Source organism: Hyperolius riggenbachi, chromosome 5 (genome assembly GCF_040937935.1).
Source record: "Hyperolius riggenbachi isolate aHypRig1 chromosome 5, aHypRig1.pri, whole genome shotgun sequence".
Lineage (NCBI taxonomy): Eukaryota > Metazoa > Chordata > Amphibia > Anura > Hyperoliidae > Hyperolius > Hyperolius riggenbachi.
This window is the reverse complement of record NC_090650.1, coordinates 392,567,402-392,581,725: the sequence shown is the minus strand read 5'-3', so window position 1 is coordinate 392,581,725 and position 14,324 is coordinate 392,567,402. Positions and strand designations below refer to the sequence as shown.

At 44.1% G+C, this 14,324-nt stretch overlaps 1 protein-coding gene across 2 annotated transcripts in view; it reads right to left on the bottom strand.

The window, feature by feature from the left end:
* Nucleotides 1-14,324, bottom strand: part of ATP6V1C1 (ATPase H+ transporting V1 subunit C1) — a 60,793-nt gene that overhangs the window by 34,934 nt on the left and 11,535 nt on the right. For both annotated transcript variants that reach the window (XM_068234905.1, XM_068234903.1), the window contains 3 exons: nucleotides 8,569-8,737; nucleotides 4,653-4,720; nucleotides 1,401-1,486 (listed from right to left, as the gene is read on the bottom strand). In XM_068234905.1, the coding sequence (XP_068091006.1) occupies nucleotides 1,401-1,486; nucleotides 4,653-4,720; nucleotides 8,569-8,700 (286 nt within the window). In that variant the 5' untranslated portion in view covers nucleotides 8,701-8,737. The remainder of the gene's footprint in view (nucleotides 1-1,400; nucleotides 1,487-4,652; nucleotides 4,721-8,568; nucleotides 8,738-14,324) is intronic.

Below are 14,324 nucleotides of genomic sequence, written 5' to 3'. Positions count from 1 at the left end.
ACCTACACAATCTGCTTATAGTATTCAATATCTGTTAAACCTTATGCTACATGGAGTCGGTAAAATTGGCCAATCAAAATTGAAGGTGTGCACCAGTCTTAAGTGCTTGAGAGCTGCAGCTACTAAGGGCGTGCTCAATAGGTCACCCTGCAGTTAGGGTGCATGCAGGATGTGGCTGGATAGAGTACTGGTCAAGGGCACTGCCTTTGACATGGGAGACCAGGGTCTGAATCCTGACTAGGGTCACCCCTTTAAAAAACGTAGACTTCGTTAGGGGCAAATACAAATATTGGGCATGAGCCAATATAGCCATTCAATGGTATAAAAACATTAAATCTCTCTCCAAGATCAGTAACTGCTATAATTGTCATTTTTAATTTAAAGAGCAACTGTCAGGCTGCAAAAGCTAATTTAAACCTCTATTCTCCTGTGTTAAACAGTTTAGAAGGAAGTCAAAAAGGCAATACTGAAGTTAAAAATCTCTCTTACTGTGATGTGTGCTGACAGCAAGGCTCTGTATTCCCAAGCCCATAAAAAGGACGAGAAGACGCATACCATACAGCAAAGCATTCTGGGACCCTCCCCTCGGCTGCTAGTGAGAAGTAGGCTCAAGTTACAACAGCATGTCCAGCTAACAGCACTGATAAATCTCCAGGCAGAGTACACTGCAGGAGTCCGCTATTGTTCCTAGCCACATGGCTAATTAATATTCACTGCACAGTAGTGTTATTCAGTACGAGCTTTTCTGTGAGTGGAATCATCAGGAAGCAGGCAGGACATGAGGACACATTTGGCTTCATAGGATACAGACAAACATGGAACCTGCCATGAGCTGTCAGGAGCATCATTCTCTGCAAATACTATATAAAAATTATGTCAAGTACAAACGTGGACAGTGAAATGCATATGTAATGTAAGTACAGCCAATATTTAGCTACTGATATATGTGTTTATTTTCTCTGAGACCCTATACCTAACAGCTCCTCTTTAAATCAAGTAAAAGCCAAGTTTTAATTGTTCCAGATTAGTATAATATAGTGTTGCTATAATCAAATCAGACATTAGGCTTGATTCACAAAGCGGTGATAACCCAGTTATCACGCCTAAAAGACTTTAGGCGTGATAACCTTTGCACCGCTGAGTTATCACCGGTTAGTGCTGCTGATCCCGGGCAAAGTTTTGCGCAGTGCCCATAGGGTTTAATGGGCGATGCGCGCGCACTGAACTTTGCGCTGAACTGAACAAAACTTTGCGCTCGGGAATTTCGTGCGAGTTTCTTTTTATCTCGCCTAAACTCAGTTTAGGCGTGATAAAGGGCTTTTCACCAGCGTGCAAACACTTTTCACCGCTTTGTGAATCAAGCCCATTGTGTTTACATATAAGAGAGATCTCTGCAGTACCTCCACTGGCCAGCAGGTTTTCTTGCACCTTGTCTCGGGTGTCCTCCAACACATCAGCCATGTACTGAGCCACCTTCTTCACAGTCCTGAGAAAAAGAAACATATCAGTTATTTGCTGTGGTGGTGGGTGCTGGAGGTATAACTGCATCTTTGTGAAGGCTCCGATTCATGCATTAGATGAAGGTGAAACTTGCACAGGACCCTCAGCAGGACTAATCCCATTGTACTGTATTCTTTGGTCCCAGGATCCTCATGAGGCCTCCTAGAGAGAGACATCTCTGGTCTCACTGACATGTGAATTGCTTTTTACAATGGGCATTTTCTCTGTGCGAGTGCACGGCCTGCAATATTCCCTAAGTGAAGCAAAGTAGAAGACAGCTCTGTACATTTGCCTAGGGTTAAAGGGGACCTCTGTGTTTGGGGAGGAGAGCTGCCTCTTGCCGCCCTCTAATTGTTGCAGCCCTGAAACACCTCAAAAGTCTAGAGGACTCAAAAGTCTAGCGGCATGCCCTCTTTTCCTCTCCCTTACACTGCAACATTCTCACCGTTCTCCCCCTCCCACTGCTATAATGGATCATGAATGCTGCTTGTCCAATCCCTTCCCAGCACTTGTCAGTCCCTTCACAGACTTCAAGGCCATCTAAGGATACAAATCAATTTACTGAGCTTGTTTTCAAGTCATTGTGTTACTAATTTCTTTCTTATATATCTGATCTCATACACAAATACACCCCAGCCTGCCCCATTAGCTCCTCCAACAAACTATAAAGATCCATCTAATTTAGAATTACCCTACAGGCACAGATGCAAGACTTTTCTCAAGATGCCCCCATTCAGTGGAATGCTCTTCGCCTCTTCCTCGTCCCATAAGATCTTCTTATTTAACATGTTGAAACGGTCTCGCCACACATACCTACCAAAACTATCAACTCCTCCTCCTCTCTTCCTTAACAATTCACCAGCCAATTAAACTCATCCACTCAAGTCACTGGTGTCCCTCTTACATATTGTATCTTGTTTTCCTCCATCTTTTACATTGTTAGTCTGATAGGGCAAAGTTCTCTTCACTCTGTGTCATATTTTTGGTGATGGATTTTCCAGTATTTATAAAATGAATCCCTTACAAATGCACAGTACACCACTTCATATTATAATTAGGAGAGTCCGAACCAAAGCAAAAAGTGCCTGAAACTGGAGAGTCCTGGCTCTGAAGCTGGGGGTGGAGAGAGGGCCTCATCCTCCCTACCTACGCCGCAAAAGCAATGCTGGGTTGTGCAGGACTTTAAACTCTTTATGTACCTTGGCTGGTCACTAATCTACTACAATATAATACAACAAAGCAACCATAAACCTATAACGATCAGTTATTAATAACAATTCCTATATTTGTAAAGCGCTTTTCACCTGTCGGACTCAAAGCACTTGTGAGGAAGCCACGAGAGAACACTCAGGAGGCAGTAACAGTGTTAGCGAGTCTCGCCCAAGAACTCCTACTGATTAGGTGCTGGCATACTGAATAGGAAGAGCTGAAATTTGAACCCAGGTCTCCTGTGTCAGAAGCAGAGCCCTTAACCATTACACTATCCAGCCACTGCACCTGGTCAAATGATAACCGTTTTCCTACACTTCACTCAAACAATATCTTTGTGAAAGAGACTGTGCGTGCAGCCCACACTCAGGCTCTGCATCCGCTCCGGGGTGGGAATGGGGCTGGGATTTTAGGATGCTACTTGGGCGAGACTCGCTAACACTGTTACTGCCTGCTACTATTACTACTCTGTTAGTCTCGGCGCTGCAGTCTGAATGAAGCTGCTTATAAAAACCACACACAGTACCTCAGACAATCACTTCCCATGTGTAATGTAAAACCAAATATGATGCCACTGCAGGAAATGCAGCTGCTGCTAGGTAGGGAACACTTTTCATGAAATCAGCCCAAGTTTTCCCTGCATCCAAAATCACATAGCAATTTAAGCCAATGGAATGACTTAAAGGACAACTGTAATGAGAGGTATATGGAGGCTGCCATATTTATTTCCTTTTAAACAATACCCTAAAATTGTACAACGTTCCACTGCGCTCTCCTTCATATCACATCCACCTAAAACAGAGAATAAAGACTGCACATCGCGTGATCCTGTCTCCACTATGATTCTTTACACAACCGTGCTAGTGTGAAAAACACCGTGCCCACACTCGTGCATCCGCAACCAACATTAAAGGGGCTCACCAGATTCTAACCACCTCAGTTTACAGGTGGGTCTCAGGCTCAGAACTGTGTCTCACTAGGTCCTTCAGTGAAACCACACCATTCGTTGCAGTAGAAAAGTATTTTAATCTTCATAAAACTTTAAAATCAAAACACAATAGACTCCTCATTGCGTAGTATGCCAAAGTACTCAGATTCAACAGCCGCGCTTCTCGCGCCAATTGCCTACTTACAAGCTAGATGGAAAAGATAAGCGCGTCTAAGCAGTGATGCTGGAGGTATTCTGGGGTCCGCATGCGGATTTCCGGCGGCGTCCCGCCCTGCAGAAGGTTCCCACTGCTGTCCGGTTTCCCCTCAACTATATCCAGCTCCCCGCCGTAGACTTCCGAGCGCACTGACGTCACGCGCACTGGCCATGCCCTACGCGTTTCGTCCTCCAATCAGACTCATCAGGGGCTAGAATCCCGGCGTGCGGCAGTGATGTCTGTTGCGACGGGTATGCGCAGCGATTCGTCGGGATTCCGTCAGTATTGTACCAGCGGTCTCTGGTCCTTAATGTGGCCGAGACCGCTGGTACTTAAGTGGTTAAGCTCAATACTTACCTAACAATGGATCAGGGAACCTCACAGAGGCGCCTATGGACGAATGAGGTTCCACGAGGCATCTTCCTGCCTACGGGAGATCAAACAATTGGGGCACAGGAGTTGTCGGGGATCTTGAAAATCCAATCCACCACGATGGTCGTTGTCGCCGTGCGTCACAAAGCACCGTTCACCTAATCGCACATTTGTACCCACCTCTTGAGATCGCAGAAATGATGGCCCGTCGCTCCAAAAAAAATGCCGATCGTCAGAAGAACTGCGCAAAGAATTGCGAGGTGGGTACAAGCCTTTATACTTTCAATGTGATTTCAGATGCATGGGACTCACAACAGCCAACAGTGTAAAAATTCCCTGCAGGAGTCAAGTAATCCGGAATAATACACACAATTCATGTTGGAATAATACAAGGAACACACGTGGGAAACATGGTTGCTCTCTTACCCTTCTACAAATGTATCAAGTTTAGCCAGTTCATCAGATAATCCGACCAGGACATCCAGAGTGCCGACCTGAGAAGATGAAACACACACAGAGAAGGGAAAGAATGTGAAAGCAGGCAGTGATAGCAGACACTCAGCAGCAGCTGAACATATGTTTCATTGGATGGATCTAATTACAGGCATTGGACGTGTATCCCCTTACACTGACAGGCAAGGTGCAGGGAGGGAATGACTGCATGAGTGCTCAAGGGTCAAGAAGATCACAATAGCCCTCCTCAGTATTCCTCATATTTCCCTGGTAATCCCCTCACATCCCGCTGGGTAATCACTTCTGATAAAGGCTACCTGAATTTGGAACTAACCTGCAAATTAAAGTAATGGTGTGCGCTCCTATAATTGCGCTAAAGCACTTACCACCATCTGCTGCCTCTGGCTTCTCTCGCATGTTAGTGCCTTCAATCATTTGACTGCCGGGTAGTTGAATAAGTTCCACGGAAAAAAAGCAAGCCAGGTTGGAGTTCCAAACAAAGCGTAGTAAACATGAAGTTACTCCTCCAATCAAGTCAGCACCATCTCTAGTATCAATAGCTCTTTATTGTTCAAGTCATAGGATCATCATCCCTTCAGCGACAGCTCCGCTGTTTCGATCCTCAGATCTTTCTCAAGCCAAATAGGATTATGTCACACTGTTAGATCACAAAAACACTCTTTAAATAGGTGTCCATGAGCCCCAGCACCAATCAGGTGCAGGCATCTTGGACCAATCGGAAAGCAGCAATGGTGGGGCGGACCACATAGAAGACTGCAGTCTTAATATGTAAATGGGAAAATCCCATAATATCCCAAGGCCAGCCCACATCCTCCAACCTCCCTCCTATATGTTCCCAGGCGGACCACAGTGAAAACCGCCCATTAGCTATGCTAATATATGTTAGTTTATGCGCATATGCGCACACCTTACCATCAGCTGCTGCGCGTCATCGTGAGTTTCAGGAAGCGGCAGACATCGGGGAGGAATCAGCGGCGACCAGCGCAGCAGCTGATGGTAAGGTGTGCGCATATGCGCATAAACTAACATATATTAGCATAGCTAATGGGCGGTTTTCACTGTGGTCCGCCTGGGAACATATAGGAGGGAGGTTGGAGGATGTGGGCTGGCCTTGGGATATTATGGGATTTTCCCATTTACATATTAAGACTGCAGTCTTCTATGTGGTCCGCCCCACCATTGCTGCTTTCCGATTGGTCCAAGATGCCTGCACCTGATTGGTGCTGGGGCTCATGGACACCTATTTAAAGAGTGTTTTTGTGATCTAACAGTGTGACATAATCCTATTTGGCTTGAGAAAGATCTGAGGATCGAAACAGCGGAGCTGTCGCTGAAGGGATGATGATCCTATGACTTGAACAATAAAGAGCTATTGATACTAGAGATGGTGCTGACTTGATTGGAGGAGAAGCTGTAAGTGTCTACCTGTGCAGAGACACTGCAAGTCAGAGCACATCAACAATTTCCACTCCGTGGGTGCTTGCTTGATTCTGAATTACTGCTGTAAACATGAAGTTACACATTTGCACTGAACACGCGCGAGTTCTCAAACCGCGCATGCCCAGTAACAGGAATCGTTGTGCATAAGCAATTCCTTTTGTTGGGCATGTGTGGTTTGTGAACTCATGCATGCAATGTGGAAATGCACAAGTTAATGGCTGTGAGTAAGGGGAGGAACACCAGAGGCAGCACAGTGTGCTAGGTACTTAAAGAGAACCGGAGACGAAGCACCCTCATGTATTTTATCATATATATCAGTGGGAACATTAGAGAAAACACCTACCCTGCTCTCTGTTTCATCCTTCACTGCTACGCCTGCCTGTTATCAGCCCTGATAAAATCCCTGGCTGAGCATTCAGCTTGGCTTTGCTCAGGAATCATTATAGCTGAGTCATTATAACAGAGCCACAAGGGGGCAGGCTTGAGCTTGAAAAGACATCAGAGAAGACAGACTCAGCTATAATGATTCCTGAGCAAAGCCAGACTGAATGCTCAGTCAGGGATTTTATCAGGGCTGATAACAAGCAGGCTGAGCAGTGAAGAATGGAACAGAGAGCAGGGTAGGTGTTTTCTCTAATGCTCCCACATATATATGGTAAAATACATGAGGGTGCTTCGTCTCTGGTTCACTTTAAAGCAAACCTGAAACGAAAATAAGCTTAGGAGATAATTAATTGTATGTGTAGTACAGCTAAGAAATAGAGCAGAAGTAGCAAAGAAAAGAGTATCATTGTTTTCCAGTACAGGAAGAGTTAAAAAAAACAACAACTTGATAACAGTTATCTATGCAAAAGAGCTTCCCTGGAAGCAAATACAGTCCTGATTTCTGAAGAATTTAAACAGGAAAAGCAGGAAAATTCAAAGGGTCATGATCTCTGCTTTGCTTTATAGCTTAAAAGGCAGAGTGTGGTTTCTAAACCGCAATTATGACAGAATGATGCAATGTTATTAAAAAAAAAAAAAAAAGCTATATAACTGAAAATACAAATATGAGATTCTTTTCTTTGCTACGAATGTTCTATTCGTTATCCCTACTACACTACAATTCATTATATGCTACATTTGTTTTGCTTCACTTTGCTTTCAACGTTAAAGAAGCACCAAGTAAATACTTCATTTTACAGGTTATATTCCATTTCAGGCTTGCTATAGGATCACAGAGACCGACTACAAGCAACCCTGATATTGCCGCATCTTGTGCAAATATCAGGAATACTGAATAGGTTGCTGGGCCGCTGAGGAAGTAATCTGAGGGCAATTTCAAAAATACTTTTTTTTTTATGCTTTAAGCATAACAGTGCTGCAAGAGTTTTTGAAATGAGGTTTAGGGCCTGTACACACTGCTGCGCTTGCGCTGCGCTTTTAAAAACGCATGCGTTTTTAAAATCGCAAGGTCTTTTGAAAAAGAATGAAAATCGTGAGGACTTGTACACACTGGTGCAATGCGTTTTTAGAAAAACGCAATCGCAGTACCTGCTGCGCTTTACTAGAAAAAAAAAAAGTATTTCCCATTTAAAGGAAAAAAAAAAAATTAGCAAATTTGTACATTTCTCCCAGAGTAAAATTAACTATAATTTTTTTCCCGTGTCGCTGTCACATAGGCAGTGAATATCTAACAGATCTGACAGGTTTTGGACTAGATCATCTCCTCATGGGGGATTCTCAGTTGTTTGTTTGTTTTTCAATTTACATAAACACTTAGTAATATGCAGTTGCTGAGTCCAACTATCAAAAAACTGTGCAAACGAGTAAGCGAGCTAACTGGTATAGATCATTTCCAGGGAGGGCTTTTGTAAAGAATAAAGGTAATACTAAGATTCTCACTTGAGGATATGGACTAATCCAAAATCTATCAGCTTTTTACTAACTACCGTAACAGCAAAATAGAATAAAGTAATTTATAGTGTGTTTTACTCTGGGAGAAATATACATTTTATATGCATATATGTTACAATTTTTCATGATAGTGGTCCTTAAAGTTAGCAGCTATGATTTTCCAAAGTGAACAGGAAGTTTAAATTGTTATTCTCTGCAACTTTGGAAACGGTATTCTGTTTGGTATGTAGACTTCCCAGAAACTCCATTCACCACTGCATCTGTGGGGACAATTGCAGATGGTAGGCTGCCAAAAGATGTGGCCTGGTCTAAAATCTGCAGATGAATGATAACTGTCTATAGGTAGCTAGAAAATATGCACAGATGCTAGATTTATGTCAGCTGAGAAGTGATCACCTGAGATGATCACTTGTGATGTAAAAATCTAGCATCAGTACAGGTGTCCCTTGTAATCACCAACAACGTCAATGATGATCCACCATTCCGGATATGACCGCTATTCTGTCACGCCACCTTGTGGGGAAACACTTACCTTGAGGTCGGGGATGTTGAATTTGGAATTGGTGGACAGATTATTGTTCTTGGTTGTAGCTGCCATCAGCTTTTCCCATGTCTGTTGGCAGGTTTTCTCCCCAGGAGCAGAGATCAACCAGAACTCAGTCATGATTGCTAGTTACGCGCTGGTGTCTGACAGATCTTCACTGCAAGAAAAACAACAAAATACAACTGTAAGAAGCCAGAAGGACTCTGACATCCGAAGATCTACAGCGCAAAACCACCACACAAAAAACATGTCAAAGGAAGGAGACTTAAGGTAGCCATACACTGGTCGATTTGCCATTAGATCGACCAGCTGACAGATCCCTATCTGATCGAATCTGATCAGAGAGGGATCGTATGGCTGCCTTCACTGCAAACAGATTGTGAATCGATTTCAGCCTGAAACCGATCACAATCTGTTGAGCCGCCGCTGCCGCCTGTCCCCCCCCCGCGCATACATTACCTGACGCTGGCTCCCGGGCATCTTCTCCGCATCTTCTCCACGCTGCACTAGCTCCATCCCGACGCTTCCTGTGTCACTCCGTGACCAGGAAGTTCAAATAGAGCGCCCTCTATTTGAACTTCCTGGTCACTGCAGTGACAGGAAGTGCCGGGATGGAGCGGGTGCAGCGCGGAGAAGATGCGGAGAAGACGCCCGGGAGCCAGCGTCAGGTAATGTATACCTGATCGAATCGGCCGCCGCTAGCGACGCGCTCCCTACCCGCGGGCGATCGAGGGTAATTTCCCGCACAGCGCGATCGACGGACCGATCCGATTTCGGGAGGAAATCAGATCGGCGGGTGCGTTTAGAGCGAACGATTGGCAGCAGATTCGATCCCAGGATCGAATCTGCTGTCGAAATGGCCGCGAATCGGGCCAGTGTATGGCCACCTTAATGCTTCATACACACTTGAGATAAAAGTCTTTGGAAAGTGCAAGATCACAGACCAATTTTACCCCCTTACATGTAGTATGAGAGCCATACTCTACACAGTCTATTCTATGGAGCTGCACTCCCCATCAGATAAATTCTTTGCAAGATGCTGCACAGACAGATGCTGTACACACTCAAAAGATCATTATCTGCAACAGATCTGTTCCTGCAAAAAATCCATTCCTGCAAAATGCATTCATAGTCTATGAGATCTGCAGATCCTCATACACACTTGGTTTAACAGACTTCATCTGCATATCTGGCAATCATCTGCCGATCTGAAAATCCATCCTGGTGGATCTGATCTGCAGATGATTGTCTGTTAAACCAGGTGTGTATGATGATCTGCAGATCTCATAGACTATGAATGCATTTTGCAGGATTGGATTTTTTTCAGGAACAGATCTGTAGCAGATAATGATGTTTTGAGTGTGTACAGGCATCTTTCTGTGCAGCATCTTGCAAAGATTTTATCTGATGGGGAGTTCAGCTCCATAGAATAGACTGTGTAGAGTATGGCTCTCATACTACATGGAAGGGGGTAAAATTGGTCTGTGATCTTGCCTTTTCCAAAGACTTTTATCTCAAGTGTGTATGAAGCATAAAGGTGGCCATACACTGGCCCGATTTGCGGCCGTTTGGACAGCAGATTCGATCCTGGGATCGAATCTACTGCCAATCGTTTGCGCTAAACGCACCCGCCGATCCGATGTCCTCCCGAAATCGGATAGGTCCGTCGATCGCGCCGTGCGGGAAATTACCCTCGATCGCCCGCGGGTAGGGAGCGCGTCGCTAGCGGCGGCCGATCCGATCAGGTATACATTACCTGACGCCGGCTCCCGGGCGTCTTCTCCGCGCTGCACCCGCTCCACCCCGGCGCTTCCGGTCACTGCAGTGACCAGGAAGTTCAAATAGAGGGCGCTCTATTTGAACTTCCTGGTCACGGAGTGACACAGGAAGCGTCGGGATGGAGCGGGTGCAGCGTGGAGAAGATGCGGAGAAGATGCCCGGGAGCCAGCGTCAGGTAATGTATGCGCGGGGGGGGGACAGGCGGCAGCGGCGGCTCCACAGATTGTGATCGGTTTCAGGCTGAAATCGATTCACAATCTGTTTGCAGTAAAGGCAGCCATACAATCCCTCTCTGATCAGATTCGATCAGATAGGGATCTGTCAGCTGGTCGATCTAATGGCAAATCGACCAGTGTATGGCTACCTTAAGGCTCTGATTCAATTAACTCTTAGGTCTGTGGCCCACTTGAGTGATTTTAGCTGTGTGTTGGGATCGCTGGCTATCCCAAAAAGAGATATGCTGACAAAAGTGGATTGAGGTGAACTCGTAGAAACAGCGAGTTTGTGGGCGAGGTTGTGAGCTACATAAAGTTTTAAGCTTGTCAAATTCCGTAAACTTCTGGCGTTTAGCCCCGCCCCTTGCATATTAGGTTATTAGCATTAGGTTATTAGCGCTTCTGTATTTGGAGATAGAGTACTCAATTCACTAAGCTTTATCAAACACTTTATCAAACGTTTGATAATTTACCTCATGGGTAAAATCTAATTTTAAATTCACTAAGGTGTTATATATTTATCAAATGTTTTATGGATAACAAGTTCAATAAATCTATAACACCTTAGTGAATTCAAAATCAGATTTTACCCATGAGGTAAATTATCAAACGTTTGATAAAGGTTAGTGAATTGAGGCCAGAGAGGACCTTTTGTGCAAGGGGGCGGGGCAACACACAAGAAGCCAGTGGAAATTGACATTGGGAGACCCAGGAGTTACATACTGTAAAACTTTATTTAACACAAAATAACAACATTAAAAAACACACTACTCAGAAGCCCTGGAAAAGCATGACAGCAGATTATACAGCGCTTTCAATCACTGTGGAAAACATGTCGGGAAATGCTGTGCAAAGCTTGTGCGCGATTGCAAGAGCAGTCTCTCTTAGACCCCAGGCCTTATTCTGAGTTTTCTTTCAGATGCTTTCTTCCCTTATTTCCAAAATACCTTGCCAACATCTAGCAAATTAAAGGGAACCAGAACTCTGAACTTCATCTCTGCTCTAAAAGATACGCAACAGCATAATAACCTTGAAAGAAAAAACATTTCTTTGTTGCAGCTGATACAAATCCTGCAATAAATCTGCACTGTTTCTACCAGGGCTGTGGAGTGGGAGTCGGAGTTGTGGAGTCGGAGTCGTGGAGTCGGGCAATTTTGGGTGCCTGGAGTCGGAGTCGGAGTCGGGAAAAAATGCACCGACTCCGACTCCTAATGAATTTGTAACTGTAATTAAAATAGAAAATATGATAAAATGTTCTATTTCTCAGATAATAGTCATTAAAACGAATGTATATATACAGTATATATACAGTAATAGCTGTGCTTAGTATACAAAAATGAAATAAACCAATCAAAATTAGTTACTTGTGCTGCTTCAATAAAGCAGTCCACGTATTTTTAAGGTCAGATATACATATCTGATTGTGACTGTATATATGATGTGTACACAGGAATCTCTTATATATACTAAATAACATCTATGCTGTAAGAATAAAGCCTGATGTGTAGCTATGTCACTAATAGAGATGGTCAACAAGATGGAAAGAATTCTGCATTGATGCTGATTTATGCAAATGTATGCACTCCCTTTGCTGATGAAATAAAATAATTTGATATGTTATTAAAATTTGGTTTGGTGACTACAAATTAAAGGGTAACTGAGACGGATGAAAAGTAAAGTTTTATACATACCTGGGGCTTCCTCCAGCCCCCTTCAGGCTAATCAGTCCCTCACTGTCCTGCACCACCCGGATCTTCTGCTATGAGTCCCGGTAATTCAGTCAGTCAGCGGCTCCCACAGCCAGGAACATTCTGCACCTGCGCAATAGTGCTGCACAGGTGTAGTATGCTCCTGGCGGCGGAGTGTGTGCATGCGCACTACGCCTGACTGGCTCAAGTACCTGGACTCATAGCAGAAGATCCAGGTGGTGGAGGAGGACAACGAGGGACTGATTAGCCTGAAGGGGGCTGGAGGTTACCCCAGGTATGTATAAAACTTTAATTTCATCTGTCTCAGGTTTACTTTGTTACACAGTAGTACTATACTCTACATATGCACTCCCCACAGAGCTGCAGGGAATCCACTGAGAATGCTGTGCACATTGAACACAGAGGTGTTGTCTGTTTACAATCTCCTCATTCCCCTGCAGAGTACCTGCACATCATTCTTACATGTACCCACACTTAAGCAGCCCATACACTCAGCCGATTTTCTGGCCGACCGATCGATCGCGGTCGATCGATCGATCGCAAATCGGTTGGCCAATCGACCGATCGACGGCCGATTTCGATCGATTTCGATGGATTTCCATCGAACTAGCAGGGTGGAAAATTTAGGTCGATCTGATGAGATTGCTTATCAGTTTGCATTGGCCTTAATGGAAATCTGATGGCAAAAAAATGCCATCAGATCGAATTTCAACAGATTTCAAACTGAAATCTATTGGAATTCTATCCTGGTAAAAAATGTTCTAAAAACGCATCAGATAGATCATCAGATGCATTTCTTATCTATCTTCTGCCAATCTGACGAGTGTATGGGCACCTTTACATTGCCTAGGGCCTGATAGATGTTCTTTGTTCCGGTTTGTACCTTTTACAAGTACTCTTACCAAGGACTAGTTTTAGTCTAAAGGGAATAAATATAGTATTCTACATATCCTTCTCACTTCAGTTGTCTTGTAAAATTCCTAAGCGTTGGCAGTTATGAGACGAATTTCATGTTACATACTTTTAATCAACAAAATTGTAATATGCAAATTAGAGGAGTCTGAGTCGGTGGAATCCTAAACTGAGGAGTCGGAGTCGGAGTCGGTGGATTTTTGGACCGACTCCACAGCCCTGGTTTCTACTTCCTGATTCACAGAAGCAGACATATTGTTAACCTCCTGTGCTTTCAAATGAGCTTATCTGCCATCTCTGCCATGGCAGTCATGTGACACAGGGAAGAGATCAAATGACGAAATTAACATTAGACACAAACGAGGGGGAATTAGACAGGCTAAACTCTCTAAATACATACAGGGTGCACTTCTCTATGTTTTCCTTCTGTCCTGTGCAAGAGTTCGGGTCTACCTTAGAGACTAAACAGCAGGGAAGAAAAGTAATATCTATTGTCAGTTAATTTGGGACAATTTGTTTTGAGAATTTATTTGCTTGCTGGAGGCCAACCATGTATTTTATTAATAAGGTGTGAAAACATTGCCTGTGGGAAAACTTGGGAGAAGAGAACTATCAGTGACTAGATCTCTCTGAAAGCTAGCAGCATGAAACTTAATTATTTACTTCAAGCACTTTATTGCCACTGTGTAACACCACACAATTACTTCTCACGACAACTCCCCAAGGTGCATGTAAAGATAAGGGACTGCCACAAAGGTAGAAAGAGAGCAGCTATACAAAGTACGCCAAATATTTCAAAACATATACAGTGTTAGGTGGAATAAACAAGCACCCTATAGTGTCAAATAATCATTCAGAAATAATAAATCTAAATAGAAAACTAAAGCCCCACAAAATGGTATAAAGAGAATAGGAAGAGGCAAGGGCCCGGCCAGTGCAAGGGAGCAGCTGACAGGCAGTGAATTCACTTTAAATGCCTGGTTGGTGCACAAGAGCAGCTGACAGGTGGTGAATTCACCCCAAGTGCCCAGCCGGTGAACGAGAGCAGCTGACAGGCATTGAATCCACCACAAGTGCCTGCCAGGTACACAGGAACAGCTGACAGGTGGTGAATCCACTCCAAGAGCCC